The sequence below is a fragment of the Silurus aristotelis genome (genome assembly GCF_946808225.1).
Source record: "Silurus aristotelis genome assembly, chromosome: 13".
Lineage (NCBI taxonomy): Eukaryota > Metazoa > Chordata > Actinopteri > Siluriformes > Siluridae > Silurus > Silurus aristotelis.
This window is the reverse complement of record NC_139586.1, coordinates 29,290,603-29,313,671: the sequence shown is the minus strand read 5'-3', so window position 1 is coordinate 29,313,671 and position 23,069 is coordinate 29,290,603. Positions and strand designations below refer to the sequence as shown.

The window sequence follows — 23,069 nt, the reverse complement described above, 5'->3', positions numbered from 1 at the left end:
TTGATTTGGGTATCTTGCAGTATCTACTCATTAATGTCAGGAACCTAACTAGCTTTGTTATTCTTTGAATTACCTTATTTGTTCTAACTATCTTCTTTTTTTTGTTCTTTGTTGCCTTTTTTAAATCCATAATTTCCATCACTTATTAATCACTTTTGATGAACTGCTTGCCCTAAATCCAAAAAATCCATCTTGCGGACAGCGGGCTTCATAAAGTCGCCCTTGTCTCAGACCAAAGTGATAGGTGACAGTGTGCTAATGCACTGCGACGTCATAGGGAACCCAATCCCAGAGGTGCAGTGGTGGTTTATAGAGGGCAATGAGCCCAATGAGACGACTTCTCAGCTCTTTGAAGGAGTTCACCACGAGCGCTTAAGCATCAACACCACCTACATCCAGCATGGCGCCAGCACCCTGCTTCTCTACAATCTGACGTTCAACGACACCGGCGTGTACGAGTGCCGCGCGTCCAACGACCCCGACCGCAATGCCCTGGTGACGCTGCCCAAAGTCAAGTGGATCCGCTCACAGGCCAATCTTATTGTGCTTGAAAGTGAGTGGTGAGGTACAGAGGAGCAGCAGCCCACAATTAGAGGATGTGAAGCCCTTTAGATTCCTGTCTTTTTACCCTTTTTACTGCTCCTCCTGTGTCTTCCCTTCCACCACAGACCAGCCCGCAGTCTTTACCGTTACCCCAGTTAGCAAACCCAATGTGCTGCTATCTCTGATTATGTGAATGGTGTTCAGGGCTCTCCAATATTTTATCCTTATTTTTATTAACCAACTATTATTTCTTAAGATCAAATCGAGGCATTGGAATATAATGGTGTAAAGTAATCTTTTTAATTTTTTCATTTTTGCAATTCTCTAAAATAACATGTTTATCATTTGAGTATTTCCTGAATTCCAGTCTACTTCCTAGTTGAATTCCCTCAGTCCCATCTTTGTTGTATTTGTTCAATGCATTTTCTTTCCATGCAATTTATAGTCCTAGTATTATCTTTCCTTTTTAACCCATTTTCTTCTTTATTAAATGTTTTTGTATTTGCTGTTTTATTACTGTGTAGTAAACATTTATGGAACTAAATAATTTGGGCTAAGTTACAGTAAGGTTTGTCAGTAGGCGTCTTTTACAGTTTAGATCATACTTTATTTCATTTTATTTTATATAATCTTAAGCTTTTGAATCGATTGGTGACTTTAATCAGGGTTTTCATTTAAAACTGGTAACAGTATTTATTGCGTCTTTTCAGAGCCTGTGATTGTGATTGATCCGAAAGAGGTGTTCAACCAGACATCTGCTACGCTAAGCTGTAATTTTACCAACCCGACATCTCCAGTCACAGGCACCCACTGGAAAAAAAATGGCAAGATCATCGAGAGCACCAAAAAGCAGAGCGCAGAGCTCTACACAGTTCACACGTATGTTCTCATTACACATACAACCCACACTGCTTCACTCACATGCTTTATATAAAAGATCCTAAACCAAATGCAGTTCTATGCAGTAAGTTGTGTAAGGACTTACCTCAATTATGTAGGGATTGTACTGGTGTGCAGCTCTGCATGTAGACCAGTGCTGGCAGGGTTTCAATCGCCTCAACACTGACTGTAATTCCTTCATTGGATTACAATAGACATGAATGTTGTAGCTGTGGTGATGCGATTGCAATGTGCCAAGTGGAAGCAGTTTGTTTTTATTTTTCCTCCCTCTATCTGATTTCACCTCAACAAGTGGGAATATTGTGCTGTGCCCTGTTACAAAAGTCCAGAGAGATTTTACCATTGCTTTAGTCTGCCGAGGCTTAATCTCATTTAGTTTTTTGTTTAGGACAAATCTGACAATTGCAATTTGAACTGGGAAAATGTTAAACTTTGGGGTACTTCCACATACATGGTAAATATTCAGCTTTCTGTTATTTGCACAAATTTCTTTTGGGTTGTACCACAAACAAAAAACAAAAAAAAAGAATTGTATTTTTCAGCTATGGGTAAGTGCAAGTTTAGTGATACCTGACCTGAGGGGTTAAGGCCAGTTGCTAATAACGTATTTGTGTGTTTTTGATGTCATGATATGGGTTTAACATTTCATTCTTAACATCTTAAAAAGGTCTCTAGTCTTAAAATTGGCTTGGTGAAACCTCTAGAAACCCTGTCAATTGTTTTGTTTTTTTGTTTGTTTTTTTTTTCTCTGCAGTATTCCAAAGATCGAGGCCAACTCTGGAAGGTATTCTTGTGTGTTCTTGTCCACTTCACCAGCTGAAGAATTCATCGAAGTGAAAAGTATGAATTTCTTTTGGAACATTTGTCTTGTAACATTGACATTTAAACGTTTATGAAACTCTTACTTTCTGCAGCCAGATTTGGAGATTTTAACAATTGTCTGAATCAATGAAATGCTGTTTTGTTGCCGCAGGTCCCCCTCATATCACAGCCCACAAGCACTCTGAGAACGCTAACGAGAACGACAAGGTGGTGCTGACGTGCGACTTCCACAGCTACCCCTTTGCCACCGACTGGAGCTGGGTTAGGATCTCTGAGGGAGATGTCAAAATGGTACAGCTCTAATGTTCAGCATCTACACTACATATTTAGATTTCTGTCCAGTCTGAAAAGTTTCAAGTTCTTACACGGTCTGGAACTTTTGATAGCGCAGCGGGGTTTCAGGCTACTCGGAGCCCGCATGCGCCTTTTTCAAAAGCATTTATGGCTAGCTTTCGCGATTATCCTTTAGAAGCGTTAAAGTGTTAATGTCATTAGCTTTGAATTTTTTATTTATTTATTACTTCAGCCGTACAGTTGAATTTTTTTTATACAGGGTTTTGAGTGTTTAGGTTGCTCATGTTACCTTTCTGAACTCCTATACAAACACATTTTTATTCTTTTACATCACTCAGAGCATCAGCAATGGCACTGAAAAGTATTCCATCAAAAGCACCCCCTACAATTCCTCTCTGATCATCAGCGACCTGAATAATGAGGATGCCGGCGAATACAACTGCACCGGGGTGAACGACTTGGGACCAGCTACCGCCAAGATCAACCTACGTGTACGTAGCCGCTTGGCTGCTCTCTGGCCCTTCCTAGGCATTGTGGCTGAGGTCATCACCCTCGTCACAATCATCTTCATCTACGAGAAACGGAGAAAGCCTGACGAGATTACCGACGGTACGTCCCAGTCCCTTTTTATTTAAGCGACTTTGCTTGCAGCCCATTGAATGTACAATGAATGTATGTGTTTTCAGTGATCAGATTATTTATTTATTTTCTTTGTTAAATGTATTTAAATGCCCAACTTTGTTTCATTTGTTGGTGTTTTATTGTTTTGGAAAAGTATTTGTTTTGCAGTGATTTTATTTGGGTATGTGTATTATTATTTACGTTGTTTATTTCTCTGTTCGCTGCTGCTTTTACGTTGTGGTAAGTGTTCAAAACTGCATGTCAGGCTGAAGTGGTTTTCGCCAGACTAGGACCATGGAGCAGTTATTTTTTTTCTCCCCCTGTACAGTGTTTTTTTTTTTTTTTTTTTTTCCCCTGGCTTAGAGTAGCTGCTGATAGAACCGTTGACAAGCTCCCAGCTCTTTCATTGGTTCCTGGGAAATGTCTGGGTGCGGGTAAAAAAAAAAAAAAAAAAAAACACCTTTTGTAAAAACTTCTCTAATTTGTTTTGATTCCAAGTACATACAATGAAAGGGCTGGAAAAAGGCCGAACTCGCTCAGGCTGGATTTGGTTTCATCCTCGTGTGTGTAGGTTAAATAACACGTCCCATTTTTAGGGCTCAGGAGACGTTTAGCGATATCGCTGTGCATGCTTTCTGCATCAAACTCTCATTGCATGGGTTGCGCTGGTGTACTGCGGTTTTAACTGCTCAGGGACAGTGTTTATGAGGAGTGTGGGAGTTTAAAAGGGATGGGCTGAGGTTGTCCGTCATATGGAGCATTTTGAGGTTGCATGGGGGGAAAAAAAACTATGGGTTTCATATTTGTTGAGTTTTTTATGATGCATGTGTAACTGCATTGTGCATGGGATAATAAGTGTGTTATTCCACACTTAACCTGTATAATTATCTTTGAATTATTGATACAGGTTAATAATTGATTAGATATTCTCAATTTATAATGGTAGACAAGCATTAAGCTGCGTGTTTACATTTTGCTTTCATATAATATAGAAAAGCCAGTCATCTGATAGTTACATTTTCTACTTATAAAATCAGATTTGTTTTTTTTTGGTGTTTTTTTAAGTCTCATACAAAAATAAAATTTTTCCCCACTTTCTCATGTGCTCTTCCTGCTGACTGTAGACGATGACTCTGGAGCAGCTCCACTGTAAGTCTCAACTTTAGTTTTTTACTTCAAATGTTTATTGAAACCCCACTCCCAAGCATATTAAAGAGGAAACACATTGTGTTTCAGGAAGAGCAACTCTGCAACAAACCACAAAGACAAGAACGTCAGACAAAGGAACTCCAACTAAGAGGAGACGAGATGAAGAGGTAAGTCGTCCCGAAGCAAAAACACCACACGCTGTTCTCCAAAACATCTTCCAGAGATCAAACGTTTTCAAAGCACATCACATACAAAACATCGTCCTTTTTGTTTTTCTTTCCACGCCCAGGTATCCTGATGATGACTACTAACCAAGATACAAGAAAAGCATGAAGTTGTCTTGTGGCTCCTCAAGATCGTTGAGAATTCTCGCTCTGAGAATATTTTTTTGTTCTTTTCAGTAACCTTTTTTCTGCTCGAGTGCAAAAGTCCTGAGATATTGATTGCGCGCTCTCTCTCTCTCTCTCTCTCTCTCTCTCTCCCTCTCCCCCCCTCTCCTTTCCTTAAGTATTCCTGCTCTCTGTATTGTGCTGCCAGCGAACGTGTTCTTTGGGGGAAAAAAAAAATAAAAATTTAAAAATCTAGGATTTGGTGGTGTGGCAGGGAGGGGCAGTTGTGGGAGGGCCTGGTTTAAATGCATGATTGTAATCTTGCTGTAGAAGTGTGTTATAGTGAAACTCATGTGAGAATGATTAATTGATGATTTTTTTTTTATTATTGGCTTCTTCTACTGTGCCACACAACTTTAGCTTGGATACCAAACTGTTAAAAGTGTGATCAGCTCCATCCTGCCTCAGAAATCAGCTCTGAATTAAATAATGTTTGAGAACAATTTGATAACCAGGCTATTGTAGTACCTTTTTATATATTCTAAAAGCCTATATAAATCTCTATCTATATAAAATCTCCGTTTTGCAGCATGGGATGTGCAGAGGTTCAGTGTGTTCCGCTATTCTTGATGTCCAAAGCAATGGTTTGAAACGTTCTTCTGTGTAGTTCTTTTTCATTTTTTTTTTTCCTGTAAGCCTTAACATTCTTTTTTTTTTTTTTTTTCCTTTCATACATGCTTAATTTTTTAGCTCTAGATATATTAACACGTTGCAGCACACATCCAACGACATGCTGTTGCCGTATATTGACTTGCACTGTTCTAGTTCACTACAGAATGCCACTGTCCTGTCCTAATGCTAATGTTGGAGTTTGATGGCAGCAGTAAACCTGCATCGATGAGGACCAAGCATGCATAGTTTGCCATTTTATAATTCTAATGATTATACAGTACTAATCCAGAATAAAGCAGAATATTTAGTACCATAATTATTGAATACGTACATGTGCCATTTAGCTGAAGTGTTTTTTTTTCCCCCACACTGAGAGTATTCATCCTCCCTGTAAGAAAATCCAGAAGTTGTTCTGTACCTAAAATTATGACTGAACTTGTGCCATTTTGTTTCAAAGGCATGCTGAATATTAAGAACGTATTGAGTTGGTGTAAATTATTTTGCCTTAGAAAATCTTTACAGTATGCTTTACTGACCTGCACACTCTTAATAAAGTTATTTGGTTTGATTTTAACGTCAGTCTGGCCTGGTCGATCACGTCACACACGCGTCACACTGTTACGTGATATTTTCTGTGGTTAAAAACTTTGATTGCATGTCACCGTTATTCCTTAGTGACTTTGTGCACGAGGAATCCCTGTGTATGCACTTTTTATGTTTCATAGATCCTCGAACGGGTTTGTTGATCCTGATCACTTAACATGCACTCAAATTGGCTTTGGATTTACTGACTCGCTGTCTGGAAAGACCCCCTGCTCTTCTTCTTATCTAATTGCTCCAATTATAAAAAATAATCACTTTGAAATGAATCCAAAATATTGTTGTTGTTTTTTCAGTCCCATTAACATGTTTAATAGAGATCTACACAAGTGGTTTATGAAGGGCAGGGAGGCTCTACTTGATAGGGAGCAGAACTTTGGACTTTGCAGCAGTGAGAGGAGGTCATGTGGTCTGTGGAGTCTGAATTCAATTCATTTGTGTTATTGTAGTGCTTTTTAACAATAAACATTGTCTCAAAACAGCTAATCAATTAACCAGTGGTGAAGGAAAAACTCTCAGACTTAAGAGAACTCCAAAAGGAAAGCCATCATCCTGTCTGTTCATTACAGTTCCATCATTAATGAGGTGTACTCTTTAGTGATGGACGCTTAAATGCAGAACTGTTTATGATCCTGAACTATTTTAGCAGACTGTTGATATTACCGCCCAAATCCAACCTCAAAGTTCTTGAGCAAGAGCCAGAAGGTAACACAGACATGAGGGACACATGGGATAAGAGACCACAGTCAACAAACCTGAGTGAAGGTGTGATAGAGGAGACGACGCATCCAAAAATTCCAGTTTATCAAAACCCTGTCCATGATCCCTCCAGATCTGATCCTTTACCGCACAAACACCTACTGAATAAAGACTCGACTAAATATGTTTTCAGCCTCGAACACTGAGACTGTGTTCCGAACAATGATTGGAAGGTTGTTCCATAACTGGAGTTTATAAGATAAACTTCTGCCCCCTGCTGTAGTCTTCATTATTCAGGGTACCAACAAATAGTCTGCACCTTTTGATCTAAGTAGGAGCACCATATTCTCAAGTTTATTTCTATTGCGCTTTTCACAACAGACATTAACTCCAAGCATCTTTACAGAATTTAACAGTTAAAGTGAATGATGTTTATTTATCCCTGATGATCACCATGGAGACTGTGGTGAAGGAAAAACTCCCTTCGATGTTCTGAGGAAGAAACCTTGAGAGGAACCAGACTCAAAAGCAGAACCTCATCCTCATCTGGGTGACATCAAGAATGTGATTATAGTCTTTAAACACTACAGAACACTGAAGAGTGAGAACTAACATGAGCACTGGAGTGTGTGATTATGAGTGATGTTCTTTCTACAGTCATTTGTGGTTATAAAACTAGGAGCTACTGATCAACTCATAAAATAGCTCAACATGAGCTTTTTCATGCCAGAGCCTTTAAACAAAGAGGTCCAGTGTCCAAATGGTCCACAATCTTCATGAGGTTGGACGTGACTGGGGCTGGAGCAACCTCAGAATGCCTCGGGATGGGGAGAGAAAGAAAAGCAGTAAAGAGGAACATTGGTACAGAAGTTCACTCAGATACTGTGGTGTGAGAGCGTTAAGTGCTTTATACGTCAGCAGTAGTATTTTATACTCTTGCTGCTGCATTCTGAACTAACTGAAGCTTATTTCTGCACTTACTCCAACACCCAGACAGTAAAGCGTTACAGTAGTCTAATCCAGATGTTACAAAAACATCAACTAATTTTTCTGCATCCTGTAACGACATCATATTTTTAAATTTTTGCAACATTTTTAAGGTGAAAGAAGGAGATCCTGATGATTGATGAGATTAAAAAACACCATCCAGAGATCCTCACATGAGTAAAAGAACTTCTGTCTTGTTCCGAGTTAAGCAGATGTTTTCAGGAATCCACTGTCTAATGTCCTTTACACGTTCCTCAACATTGTTAAGCTGATCTCTCTCGTCTCACCTGTGTAGCATCCAGAGACGGCATACAGAATATAAAAACATCGGGCCTAAGACAGATCCAGAGTGTTGAACTTATTCCAAAGTGATGGCTGCCTCAGGGTAGGAAAAGAGGTGGATGAATTGATGCAGTCATCATAACTATTACATATCCTACAAGCCTGTGGGGGTAGTGTTTTGATCTGGGGTTGCTTCAGTTGGTCAGGTCAAGGTTCAGCAATGTCGTGAACTCCTTGTTGATGAGAATGTTCAGAGGAGATGGGCCAGACTGAGATCTGCTCCAATCAGCCACTAGCAGGAATATGCTTCTACAGTGACTACAGGTCTTTATCCAAAATCTTGTGCTTCTTTCTGAAAAACTCATTCCACATTTAGTTCCCATTTACTCATAATAACCACCACTCGATGCTGTGGAGATTCATTCAGCCACAGGGGTGTAGGTGAGAAAGTGAGGAGGCCTGGGTGCAGTCAGAGCTCTTTAGCAGAAGATCATCCACTCCAACCCATGTAAAGGAGATCCGCATTGTGCATAGAGGCGTTGACGTGCTGGAACGTGTTTTGGTCTTCTAGTTCAAGTGAAGGGAAAATGAACATTACAAGTGTAATTCAGGTGTTTTAGTACATTTGGTTTTATAATATGGATTGATCCAATCAAATAAATGATTCTGGTTAAAAGAATATGATGCACGTTTCCACGAAACACGTTCCTTATTGCACTGTATGAAGGCGTGTTCAGTGAACCCGCAGCAGCAGCAGCAGCATTATTCAGGCCACAGACCCCAAGCCAGATAAAACATGCAGTTTTCCTGCTCCCCGCCAGGTGACGCATTTGGTTCAAGAATCGTGTGGATAAGTGTTTGAGCATGGCTCTGATCAGAGGGTCTTTATTTTCTACATTAAATCAGAAAATTCAGCAGCCACACATTAATTATTAATATACAACTGACTTCACTTGTATACATTGTTTATTTATTATTTATTTCTATTGTGTATCCTGGTGGCAGCAGATGCGCTTTTATTGCTCTTTTATTAAAAATTTAACTCGATTCGTGTTCTGTAAATCAAAATACTACTAATAATAAATATAATGATGTTGATGATGATGATCTACATTGTTAGCACCAGTTGCTCTCTCTCTCTCTCTCTCTCTCTCTCTCTCTCTCTCTCTCTCTCTCTCTCTCTCTCTCTCTCTCTCTCTCTCTCTCTCTCTCTCTCTCTTATTCTATAGTAAATATATTTTTGATGAACAGCTCGGTTTTTTTTGTTTTTTGGGCTCAAGGCGCTCGTGGCTGCGCACGCAGTGCACGGATGCCGCTGTAGCCATGGCAACGCGCCGCGCGCGCGGGCTCTCCTCCACAGTCGGTGTCGTCGGGGAGAAGTCGTCAGTCCGCGTTGTCGCGTCTCCGCCTTTAGACCCTCAGTCTCCACCCGGTGCACTGAGCCGTTTCGGCGCAATGGACGAAGCGGAGGACGGCGACGAAGACCGCGGACGCGAGCGACGTTCGAGGGCCGAGAGCGCAGGCTTGACCGACCATTCCACGACCAGGAGCTCGACGACAGGAGGTGGAGTAGCGCAGACCCAGACCTCCACCAGCAGCGCCGGCGGTTCAAACGAGCTTCGTGCGCCGCGCGACTCGGACCGCGTGCCCGTCTCTCTGTGCCAGGGCGACGCGTGCGGGTTCGGCTTTGGCTTCAGCTTCGCGAGCAACGACGACGACACGAGAACCTCAGCCACCAGTGCTGATGCGGAGCAAGAAGACGGAGTCGAGGAGGAAGTGGAGGAAGAGGAGGAGGTGGTGGTGGAGGAGGAGGAGGACGACGTCGGCATGAGACGCGCCGCGAACGGAGACTGCAGGAGAGACACGAGCTCGCCTTCACTCATCTCCAAGCAGGAGAAGCAGACAGGTGGCTCGATCACACCTGACGAGAGAAGAGCTCCCAGCGCGTGCCCTTTCGCCACCATGGACGGTTCGATTACGCCCGCCGGCACCGGGGCCGCCGAACCGGACAAGAAGGACCCTCGAGTGGCGTTTTCGAGCTCGAGCACCGCGCAGCTCTCCAAGGCCGAGGACGGACAGATGAGCGCGGAGGACGGAGAGGCTAGGGACAGTCAGACCTACATGCAACGGCAGTTCAGCTCCATGCTCCAGCCCGGGGTCAACAAATTCTCCCTGCGCATGTTCGGGAGCCAGAAAGCGGTGGAGAAAGAGCAGGAGAGGGTCAAATCTGCCGGGAACTGGATCATCCATCCGTACAGTGACTTCAGGTATTTTCTGTAGGGTTTATAAGTCATATAAACTCATACCTGCAAACATACAAACAAATAAAAATCTCATGTCCCTGGTTATGTGCGTCCGTTTAATGTGAACAGAACTTCAAAAAACAACTATTCGAATATCCAACTCAAATCCTTCACATACAGGAGGAAACTACGGGCTGGTTCCATTAGCTGAACTTTTTATTTTCAGGGATATATGTCTATATGTTTGCACTGAACGCATGTAAGGAAATGATGAGGTGAGAAGAAACCGGGCATGAATCAGTAATCAGTAGAAGGTGCGTGTAGTAATTTCTCTTCTAGATATGGGTCCATGAGGGCTTAGCTTTGGAGGAAAGAGACAGTAAAGTCAGGCATTAGACGCGTTCGTGCTTTATTATTAGCAGTTCTTGTCTAAACTTCAAATGCCTCACTATTCTCCATATCTGCATGACGAATCATAATAATAATAATAATAATAATAATAATAATAATAATAATAGTAAATTCCGACGGGCTGCTGGTATTCAGTCAAGTGCTAAATAGTCTCACAAAAAATAGTACGCCACCTACAGTAACTATGGAAACCTGTGGTGGTGGTGGTGGTGGTGGTGGTGTATTTTGAGATAGTATTTAGTATGCGGTTTGGGACGCAGCCCATGGCGTTAATTAAAGCGCGATCACGGTGTAGGGATGGACACGATTTCAGCACCAGGGACAGCACCATGTCGTCATCGCTCATCAATAAAGTCATATATAAATATAAACAATTAAAGAGGACGTCCCTGTTGGAGTCTCCATTGCCACACCTTGGCTGTGTATGTCCTTGTGCCGACCTTGGTCAGGGAGAAGATGTATTGGGACTACAGGCGAGATATATACAAAGCTTAAAAAAAATAATAAAATGATGTCACGCATATGAGTCGGTGTGTATGACAGCTTTTTTGTACTATTTGGTAATTATTCTTGTACTCATTTCTATTTATTATAATATACACCCGTAGAATATTGCAAAATCTTACAATCCTGAAAGTGAAGCTATTATGTTTGCTGTTTTGTGTCCGTGTTTCCGCAGACAAACTGATTATTCATCATGCATTCTTTATGAGTTTATTTACATTTATGAGCCCTGGAATTATCTCTGTCCCCTTTCATTAACCACCTACACTCTTCCAAACACATTCAAGCAAATAAAATTCCAGTCTTAATGAACAGAAAGGTAACACGCTGAGGTGTAGACGTCTGAAGCCGCTGAGAGGTACTGAGCTTTTTTATTATATCCAAATAATTCCCACTTCTTGGATCATTTGAAAGCTGTGATTCTTAAAAAAATTATTTGAGCTCTTTAATAATAGTCAGGAAGATACACAGCAAAAAAAAAGCAATTAGGAATTGTTCAAAAGCTATGATTGTTCTATGAAAGCTTTAGCCTCCTGACACACACTAAATGGATGAAAGTATTTGGACACATTTCCAGCCCTATGCGGTTCTTCTGCAGACTGTTAGCACAAAGTTGGAGTCACATAATTGAATAAGACGAGTTTGGGTGCATTTGGTGGAATGGCATTTTTTTCTTCACTTAAACTAGAAGACCTAAAGAGAAATTAAATTCAGTAGGAGTAAGACAGAGTACATGTGTGTGAATGAGAGGGAGGGCAGTGGAGGGGTGCAGTTGCAGGGAGAAGAGGTGGAGAAGGTGGAGGAGTTCAGGTTCCTGGGGTCAACAGTGCAGAGTAATGGAGAGTGTGTTAAAGAAGTGAAGAAAAGAGTGCAGGCAGGGTGGAGTGGGTGGAAAAGAGTGATAGCAGGAGTGATTTGTGATAGAAGAGTATCTGTGAGAGTGAAAGGGAAAGTTTATAGGACTGTGGTGAGACCTGAGATGTTGTATGGATTAGAGACAGTGGCATTGAGTAAAAGACAGGAGGTGGAGCTGGAGGTAGCAGAGCTGAAGATGTTGAGATGTTTGTTAAGAGTGACGACGATGGACAGGATTAGAAATGAGTTTATTAGAGGGACAGCGCATGTAGGACGTTTTGGAGACAAGGTGAGGGAGGTGAGATTGAGATGGTTTGGACATGTGCAGAGGAGGGACATGGGGTATATCAGTAGGAGAATGCTGAGGATGGAGACACCAGGAAGGAGGAAAAGAGGAAGATCAAGGAGGAGGTTTATGAATGTTGTGAAGGAAGACATGCAGGTAGTTGGTGTGAAAGAGGCAGATGTAGAGGACAGACTTTACTAACACCCTTGTAGTTTGAAGGAGCACAACTCTCCACAAATTCTAGTGGAACATCTTCCCAGAAGAGTGGAGCTCATTATAACAGTAAATGGAGACTGGAATATCTTTTCCCAAATGCACGCAGCAATCTTATGGTCAGGTGGTCACAAATCGTTGGCAATAAAGTGTATCAGTATTGCAAAGGTAAATATTGAAATAATCAGTAACACTGACTGTGACGTGCGGCTCTGAGCCGGCGCTCTGATAACATAAAAAACAATTCAACACTTTATAGCTTTTAGCAGCTTGTCCCGGTTTTTGAGCTATTTAGAGTGTGCAAACCAGTGTAGACCTGAATCTAGAAAGCACCAGAAATTTAAAAGAAAAAGGTATTAATAATATTTGATTGCAAATTCTTTGACTGCAGTTCTATTAGTAGAAGCAGAATCTCTGTATATCTGTTTGATTGAGATGTTTTGGTTGCATGTGCCCTTTTTATGACGTCATGTACGCAGGGTTTCGGCAAAATAATTGCCACAGTGTGTTTTATATATATATATATATGGATGCACTGTACATGTGTTTAGTAAGTGATAAAGTCTGTGTCAGAAGACAGTTATTCTGCTCCTTCCTGGAATGCTGTTATAAATAAATCTGTAATTTGAGCTGCTCATTGAATCATCGTTTCAGTGAGTCTGTTCAGTGATCTTCAACTTTTGGCCTTCGTGTCATCTTTTCGAGTCAGCAAATCGGTTTGTCTTCACACATTTCTGTTATCTGTGGGTCCGGAGCACAAAAAAATGTCACAACCTCCTTTCAAATGTGATTCTATTCAAAACAGTTCTTTATAGGCCTGTGTTTCTGTCTCTCCTCCCTGTAGGTTCTACTGGGACTTCACGATGCTGATGTTTATGGTGGGCAACCTGATCATCATTCCGGTCGGTATCACCTTCTTCAAGGAGGAGACCACCACCCCCTGGATTATCTTCAATGTAGTCTCGGACACTTTCTTCCTCATGGACCTGGTGCTCAACTTCCGCACCGGCATCGTCTTCGAGGACAACACGGAAATCATTTTGGACCCCAAAAAGATCAAGCAGAAGTATTTGCGGACTTGGTTTGTAGTAGACTTCATCTCATCCATCCCTGTGGATTATATTTTTCTTATTGTGGAGAAAGGCATCGACTCGGAGGTTTACAAGACGGCGAGGGCGCTGAGGATCGTGCGCTTCACTAAAATCCTTAGTCTGTTGCGGCTTCTGAGACTTTCCAGACTTATCCGTTACATCCACCAGTGGGAGGAGGTAAGAGCAATGAGGAGATCAGAATCAGAATCACAGTATTTACTGCCCAGTTGGTTTCCACTTAAAAGTAATTTGTTTTGGTGACAGAAGCTTCCAGTTGCACAAGTAAAAGGAAATAAAAAAACGAAATATTAAAAAAAGATTAAAAGTTATTGTACATTTTTTATAACGAAAATAAACAGAATATTATTGCACAAAAAAGTACAGATTTAGTAAAAGTGGTATTGCACATATGTTTTATTTGATTGCACAATGGGGAGAGTGTTTAAGTGTTCATTAGGAACATTGCCTGGGGAAAGAAACTGTTCCTGTTCCTGCTGTGATACGGTTAAAAATGAGATTTTGTTGCTCTGGGTCCGTCCTGAATTCTCCTGAATGAGACTCGATCTCTGGCTCACAGTCTGTCTGGAATTTTGCGTGTTCTACACATGGGTGGACAAAATTTACAATTCTTGTCTAAATAATAATAATAACAATAACATATATATATATATATACAGTACAGACCAAAAGTTTGGACACACCTTCTCATTCAAAGAGTTTTCTTTATTTTCATGACTATGAAAATTGTAGATTCACACTGAAGGCATCAAAACTATGAATGAACACATGTGGAATTATATATGGAATTATATACAGAACAAAAAAGTGTGAAACAACTGAAAAATGTCATATTGTAGGTTCTTCAAAGTAGCCACCTTTTGCTTTGATTACTGCTTTGCACACTCTTGGCATTCTCTTGATGCCTACTTTGAAGATGAAAATAAAGAAAACTCTTTGAATGAGAAGGTGTGTCCAAACTTTTGGTCTGTACTGTATATATATATATATATATATATAAACTTTTGGTCTGTACTGTATATATAATTTTGATATATTTTATTTTTGGTGGTAGTAGTAATTAGCATTTTGCATAATTATTGAATAATTGCAAGGATAATCTCTTTTTGTTTCTGAAAAACTTTACTTATAATAACAAGTTCAAAAACTACAAATCTTATAGATTTTTTAGTAAATTAATTAAAGTACAAAGAAATCAGGCAAACACACACATGGTCAGCGTATTGCCTGAGATGTTTTGAATTCTTTTTTCTTTATTTGGGTAATTTTTTTGCCCAGGTAAAATCTCTAATTTCAAAAATGTACAATAAAAATGGTATAAAAGGTAAATTCCGTGTGTACAGGTGTATCTCAATGAATTAGAATATCTTTAAAAAAGTTGATTTATTTTAGTAATTTAATTAAAAAAAAATGTAAACTGGTATATTATATAGATTCATCACACACACACTGATTTAATTCAAGTGTTTATTCTTTTTAGTTTGATAATTAGGACTTACAGCTGATGAAAACCCAAAATTCAGTATTGCAGAAAATGAGAATATTGTGAAAAAGTTGAATATTGGAGACTCGTGATGTCACACTGTAATCAGCTCATTAAATCCAAACACCTGTAAAAGTTTCCTGAGTCTTTATATGGTGTCTCAGTCTGGTTCAGGCTCCACAATCATGGGGAAAAATTGCTGACTCAACAGTTATCCAGAAGACGATTATTGACCCCCTGCACATAGAGGATGAGACACAAAAGATCATCACTATAGAAGCTGATGTTTACAGACTGGATCCACTTGCTGGATTCAAGCACATTGATGGAAAGTTGAATGGAAGGAAAAAATGTGGTAGAAAAAGATGAAACGAAGCTCATTCAAGAGTTTGTGGAGATTCACAAACAGTGGACTGCAGCTGGAGTCAGTGCTTGAAGAGCCTCCACACACAGACGTCTCCATGAGCTACAACCGACTCATTCCTCATGTCGAGCCTCTGCTGAACCAGAGACAACATCAGAGGTGTCTTACTTGGGAAAAGGACAAAAAGGACTGGACTGTTGCTCAGTGGGAAAAAGTCGTCTCTTCAGATGAAAGGCCCCAGAGTCTGGAAGAAGAAGAAGAAGAAGAAAGGAGAAACACAGAATTCAAGCTTCTTAAGGTCCAGTGTAAAGTTTGCACAGTCAGTGGTGGTTTGTGGAATCGTGTCATCTGCTGGTCAGCACAGCCGTCTAGCAGGTTTTAGAGCACTTCATGTTTCCCTCTGCTGACCTTCTTCATGGAGATGGTGATTTCATTTTTCCAGCAGGATCTGGCACCTGCCCACACTGCCAAAAGCACCAGAAGTTGGTTAAATGACCATTGTGTTGGTGTGATTAGAGCAAACTCACCAGATAATAATCACCCCATAGAGAATCACTGGTGTATTGTCAGGAGGAACACGAGAAACAAGAGACCAAAAAAATGCAGATGAGCTGAAGGCCACTGTCAAAGAAACCTGGGCTTCCACACCACCTCAGCAGTGCCACAGACTGATCACCTCCATGCCACAGTCTAATCACCTCCATGCCACAGTCTGATCACCTCCATGCCATAGTCTGATCACCTCCATGCCATAGTCTGATCACCTCCATACTATAGTCTGATCACCTCCATGCCACAGTCTAATCACCTCCATGCCACAGTCTGATCACCTCCATGCCATAGTTTGATCACCTTTATGCCATAGTCTGATCACCTCCATGCCACAGTCTGATCACCTCCATGCCATAATCTGATCACCTCCATGCCATAGTCTGAACACCTCCATGCCATAGTCTGATCACCTCCATGCCATAATCTGATCACCTCTATGCCATAGTCTGATCACCTCCATGCCATAGTCTGAACACCTCCATGCCATAGTCTGATCACCTCCATGCCATAATCTGATCACCTCTATGCCATAGTCTGATCACCTCCATGCCATAGTCTGATCACCTCCATGCCATAATCTGATCACCTCCATGCCATAGTCTGATCACCTCCATGCCATAATCTGATCACCTCCATGCCATAGTCTGATCACCTCCATGCCATAGTCTGATCACGTCCATGCCATAGTCTGATCACGTCCATGCCATAGTCTGATCACCTCCATGCCATAGTCTGATCACCTCCATGCCATGCAGAATTGAGGCAGTAATTAAAGCAAAAGGAGCAGTGACCAAGTATTGAGTACAGATACAGTAAATGAACAGATATATAATATACCAGTTTCACATTTTGTAATGAATTACTAAAATAAATCAACTTTTTAATGATATTCTAATTTATTGAGATTCTCATGCATTATCCACAAAACCCTGCTAGTGTGAAGTGGTGGTGAGCAGCAGGTCTGTTTATTCCCTCCATGTCCCTCGTTTACGCCCAGCTGAATATTCTCATTCATATATACTGTATGTAAATGTTTATCGCACACTATCTACCTCTTCGACAGCGACCTATTTATACTACTGCTTCAGGTATATAAACTACAAACGCACTGGTTTCCAACGTCACCTTTATGCCATCTGTCCTACACATGTACAGTGGTATTATGCGTCGTTTATACCATACAATGAAATTCTTACTCTGTGAGCAGCGTAACATCAATTGTAAAAACATAAATTAGTTAAAAAGACACAAAAACTAAGTTGCAAATGTACAAATGTATAATAGTATGTAATGTAATGTATATGTGTGTGTGTGTGTGTGTGTGTGTGTGTGTGTGTGTGTGTGTGTGTATGTGTGTGTGTGTGTGTGTGTGTGTGTGTGTGTATGTGTGTATGTGTGTGTGTGTGTGTGTGTATGTGTGTGTGTGTGTGTGTGTGTGTGTGTGTGTGTGTGTGTGTGTGTGTTATGCAGTCAATATTTACATTACCTTTTACACTTTGCATTTGGTCGATGCCCTTCTCCAGAGTGATTTACAATTATGTCATTTATACACCTGAGAGCTGAGGGTTCAGGGGTTTGCTCAGGGGTTTAGAAGTGACAGTGTGGTGCTAAAGGGCTTTAAACTCACAACCTTTTTTACTTGTAAGTCCATTGGTCTTATCACTGTACCACTATGTCCCTCAATAATACTCCACTATATACAGTACAGACCAAAAGTGTGACTCCACAATTTTCATAGTCATGAAAATAAAGAAAACTCTTTGAATGAGAAGGTGTGTCCAAACTTTTGGTCTGTACTGTATATATATATATTTATATATGTATTCTATTAATTACACCAAATACTTTGTTACATTATTTATCTACATTCCCACATTATCACCTTCACAATAGTCTCCATGCACAGTAATGCAGTGCTCCCATCACTCCTGTCTCTTCTGGAATGTGTTCTATAGGATTAATAATAATGCCATAATAATCATTTGAATATTATTATTATTATTATTATTATTATTATTATTATTATTATTATTATTATTATTATTATTGTATCTGTTTGCATGTTATTTATTTATTAATTAATTAATAATTTTTTTTAGCAAACTTCTTAGGCATAGTCTTGATCTATCGTTAGTTTTCATACTTAGGACCAAAATGTGTTCACTTCTATATCATTCTCTCAGGGAGAGAGAACGTCCTGAAGTTCCTGTCCTTGAGCTGCTGTTTTTTAGGCTATTCCACTTTAGTTCACAGAAACATCCATCTAAAGTGACTCCAGCGTACAAAGCGTCTGAACTCCTTTGCCTTTCCTTTATCTATAAAATAAATCCAAATTTGTCATTCATCCGAGTGCCAACAGCATCAGAGGAAAGAAAAGGCATTTAACTCATTCATGAGCCTTCACCTCTCGTCACTGCAGAACGCTCTTCAGAGCTGCTGTGATGGAACATTCTGCCTATTGTATTCAGCTTTTACTTTACATATGAATAGAAACCACAATGATGGTCTCAAACGAGCAGGAGAGGTGGTCTGTTAATACCCCCGGGGGCTTTTGTTAAAGATTGTCCAGGCATGTCGGCTTTAGAAGCCTGGGGGTTATAACTGTAATGTATAATAAGCTCCAGTGGTGACAATAGAAGGAGCTTCAGGAATAAAATGCATATGAAATGTGCACAGGAAATCCCTTAACCAGTAATGTATATTTTTATAAACACAGACGTGTAGTGGATTAAATCACAGTGCTGTGTGGGAAACTCTTGATTCGTTTAGGAACCTAAATACAGACCATACGGTCGGTCAACAATCTGTAGACTTGTTACGATTCTTCTAAGATCATCAAACCAAACTGTTTCTTTGGATCAAACCAAACTTATCATCAAACCAAACTCTTTCTTCAAGAGAGTGGGGCATTGGACTTTGGATCCACACCAAGCTGCCACTCCTGGGCCCCTGAGCAAGGCCCTTAACCCCATAGGTGCTGAGTTATATAAATGTGATGTAGTTAATGATGATTTGATGCTCTGAGTGGCTGATGAAGTTCTCCTCAAAGGGAATCCACTCACTGGAGGATTGCTCCACATGACCAGTTATAAAGATGGATTTGGACTGGAATTAATATGAATATTTCTGCTACAATGGTTAAGTACAGGCAGGATTTACACTCAAGTCTCCAACAATGATGGAACTATAATGAATTTTCTTCCGGTGTCACCCAGATGAGAAAAAGGGTTCCAGTTTGAGTCTGGTTCCTCTTAACGCTTCCTCCTCATATTGTCTCCGGGAGGATATTTGATCAGTAAAGGCAGCCTCCATATTTGGGTTATTTTTAGTAGGGAGGTGGAAACTCATGGGTTAAACCATTGGACTCTTGATCACAAGTTCAAATCTTATGTTAGACAATAATACGGTTATGAAGACTATCTGATTGTGCTGACTCGGCTTTGAGTGCTCGTCTTATCACTGTGCATGAGCTTTGATTACTAACCTAATTATATCTCCTGCACCTGCTACCATGGCTTCTCTTCACCCTGCTCATGTTAAGAGACATTCTTTTGTATATCATTCGTCACTCTGAAGAATGTTAGCATGATGTCAGGCTGTCAGAAATCTCAATACCTTGAGCAGGTAATCATGGTTAGCGTTTTTACAGCTTGTTAGTCCTGAGAATGGTTTGGGAAGTTGTTCAGAAGGCTGAAGGGTTTCCAATGAGTTGCCAGACTGACGAAAAGCTCTGCAGAAATGAGTGCAATACACATATTTCATTAATGATGTGCTGTAAATGTGCTGCAGGGGAAATAAGGTGATAAATAAGGCATAAGGTGTCATTTGAACTAGGAGACCCAAATATGTTCCAACATGACAATGCCCCTGTGCACAAAGCCAGCTCCATGAAGATCTGCTTTACATGGGTTGGAGTGGAAGATCTTCATCTAGAAGGGGATCTCCCAGAGGAGTGGAGGTTTTTATAACAACAAATGGGGACTAAATGTGGAATAAGATGTTCAAAAAGTACCTTCAGGATCTCTATGGTATGGGTTTTTAAATATTTATGATATTTATTTATTTGATAAGTATATCAACCTAATTACAAAGTTATCTTCTATGTTCCTATCGTAGGAGGTGGTTGCTCAGTGGTTGCTCAGTGGTTGCTCAGTGGTTAAAGTGTTAGGATCTGGATAAAGAAGGATATGAGTTCAAATCCCTTCTGAGCGAGGCTCTTAACCTTTAATTACTCAGTTGTGTCACCATCTCCAAAAGCTGGGAGTTGAAATCCCAGCCACACCAAGTTGCCCCTCCTGGGCCCCTGAGCAAGGCCCTTAACCCAGTAGGTGCTCAGTTGTATGAATGAGATAAAAAAATGTAAGTCACCCTGCATAATTGCTTCTGTCAAATGCTGTAAATGTAAATGTATTGTTTGACTCCCTGGTCTGTATGAATCTCAAACTTAAGTGACAAGATTCTGCCTTCTTCACTTTGTATCACACTGTCTCCTGGGCAGGACATGCCTTCTTCAGGCTCCTTCAGCTTCAAGAAGGCTCATGTCGTTCATCAGTATTAATAACCATATAATAATTGATTCCTCCCTGAGCTCTGACACTGACGTTTCTTACTCTCGGTTCCCTGTCAGATCTTTCACATGACCTATGACCTTGCGAGCGCCGTCATGAGAATCATTAACCTGATCGGGATGATGCTGCTGCTGTGTCACTGGGATGGCTGCCTTCAGTTCCTGGTGCCCATGCTGCAAGACTTTCCCTCTGACTGCTGGGTTTCCCTCAACAAGATGGTGGTAAGTGTGGTTTATAAAATTGATCGTCGGGTGTGAATCATTTTTACAAAGATTATTAGGTCATTTTTTTTTTTGTTGGAGTGGAAAACGAGAAGCAGAATTTATTTATTTATCCACAGAATCTAGTGCAACATCTTCCCAGAAGAGTGGAGCTCATTATAACAGCAAATGGGGACTAAATGTGGAATGCGATATCTGAAAAGCGCACACAGATTTTATGCTCAGGTGTCGGCAAACTTTTGGCTGTATTATGTAATTACATCCAAATCTATTCAGTAAAGTTCCTTATTCTACACTGCACAATCTCGGCTCCGCTACTGGACCGATTAAAGATCTATTTGTACAAACTGGTTGACAGGCTGCACAAATCTACAGTCTGGGCTTTAAAGAAATCAGCCTCAGCTTCACTTCTTCATCACCATTCAATGTACAGGTGATGAGTCACGATGGTTCGTCTGATGTTTTCTCGATCTTACAATGACAATGCGACAAAATACAATAGCTCATAGCAGGGAAACGTAGCAGCGTGTATGTGGTATGAAACATCTGGATGTTGCCAGGATTTAGAGTGCATATATTTTCTGTGTTTTTGGAGTTTCAAAGCTCAGTTTGAACTCTTGTCTCTCTGTTTTTAATTGGCTTCACCGGACACTTGAACAGAGCATGTCGGCTCTGAATATAGTTTCTACATTACTGTACTGTAAATTGCTCTGTTTTGCTAAACGACACTACCCCATACTGATCACCATTCTTTAAGACTCCTGGGTAGACTAGGACATCTCTTTACTTTCCATATTACCACATCGTAAATCTGGGATTACCTGTATTTATAAAATGAGCTTTGGTGGTTCTGTTGCAGATTAGGCAAAAAAATCAAATGAATGCACTTTAATAGCAAAAAATCTCATGTTTTTCTTAGAGGTCGACCGATTTATCAGTTTTGCAGATTAAATCGATATTTTCGATATTTTTCGAGAGCGGCCTCTAGAAATCACTGACATCATGTGCTGTTTGTTTTTACACGTGAGACTGCGCGCTGCACGGAGAGCGCTATATTCTATTTATCGTTTATAATTTATAATTTATTTAATTATTTATTAATATCATTCACATATCCACATGTATTTCATTTTGCACATTTTCATGATTTTGTGTTGGGTTTTTTTATGTTTGTAATAAAGTTCAGTGCTGTTTTACTGGAGTGTTATGTTTTGTTTGTTTTTTTTAATCCAGTATCCATTCTTTAATCGTTTACTGGTGATCCAAACTAGCTATCGCATCGGTAAAATCCACTACTGGTCGACCTCCAGTTATTACCAAATAAGAAGACAACACAGGGTATAGTGATAGTGACAGCGAGGCTTTGCCATGCGAGCTCCTCACCTAAAGCTCCTCACCTGAAGCTCCTCACCTGGAGCTCCTCACCTGAAGCTCCTCACCTGGAGCTCCTCACCTGGAGTCCTGAAAATATCTCTACACAATATTAGGATGTATTGCAGTAATACAAGTTTTTTATTATCCATTAGCAACAGATAAAGAAAATTATGAATCTCAATACTTTCTCACACCAACCTGGACATTGATCAGTCCGAATAAGCAAAGCAAAGCAGTTATGTGATTATACAGTATTGGTTCGGATTTTTTCACCTTTCCTCGAGTTATTGTTGACAGGAAACACACACACTCGAGTGTTTGAGCAGCGCCACGTCGACTCGAGGATGGTTTACGATTTCTCTCCACACCTACACTTAGATTAGTCACTATCTTCTGATGGATAAAAATACGTCGAGACTCAGTAGGAGTAGAATTTTACCTCAAAGCCGCTGTCACTCCGCTGAGAGACCCTGACAAGCCGAGGCGTGTGTGTATGTGTGTGTGTGTGTGTGTGTGTGTAGGGGGGTGTTTCAGTCTTTCCCCTGTGAATTGTGTCTGTTTTTGCTTTTGCAATGAATTTACGGGAACAGCTGCTGATGCCCACCTGCTGATGTGAGGATGCTGGAGGATGCATTTTTTTTTTAAGACAGTGGCATCTAACATTTTTTCATAACAATAAAAAAATCTGTCTATCTGTCGCTCAGTTCTAAGAGGAGCTCAGGATATGTATAAAGTCTATAATAGGATTGTGATAGCAGCACTTGTTGACCAGCAGGCAATAAATCATGATGCATTTCAGCAGACTGAACCAAGTATTTAAAAAATACTGTAGCAGAACTGATCTGTGGGTGTGTGTGTGTGTGTGTGTGTGTGTGTGTGTGTGTGTGTGTGTGTGTGTGTGTGTGTGTGATTGCTGCACCTGACCTTTCCAGCCATATGCTGCTCTTCCTTAAACTGTTGCCACAAACTTGGACACACAATTGTATAA

The 23,069-nt window shown here is 40.5% G+C and overlaps 2 protein-coding genes across 2 annotated transcripts in view; both read left to right on the top strand.

Annotated features, from left to right (window-relative positions):
- Positions 1–162: 162 nt before the first annotated feature.
- On the top strand, positions 163–5,904 carry bsg (basigin; the record flags this gene model as incomplete). The annotated part of the gene is made up of 8 exons (XM_083559550.1): positions 163–561; positions 1,256–1,422; positions 2,198–2,283; positions 2,417–2,556; positions 2,898–3,168; positions 4,305–4,329; positions 4,417–4,496; positions 4,619–5,904. Coding segments are annotated over 7 exons (1,149 nt in total), but the record flags the coding sequence as incomplete, so codon positions are not given.
- Positions 5,905–9,175: 3,271 nt separating this feature from the next.
- The window catches only part of hcn2b (hyperpolarization activated cyclic nucleotide-gated potassium channel 2b), a 43,574-nt gene continuing 29,680 nt past the window's right edge, over positions 9,176–23,069 (top strand). Inside the window, exons 1-3 of the mRNA XM_083559052.1 lie at positions 9,176–10,165; positions 13,255–13,678; positions 20,546–20,707. Coding sequence (XP_083415178.1) covers positions 9,222–10,165; positions 13,255–13,678; positions 20,546–20,707 — 1,530 coding nt within the window. The 5' untranslated portion in view covers positions 9,176–9,221. The remainder of the gene's footprint in view (positions 10,166–13,254; positions 13,679–20,545; positions 20,708–23,069) is intronic.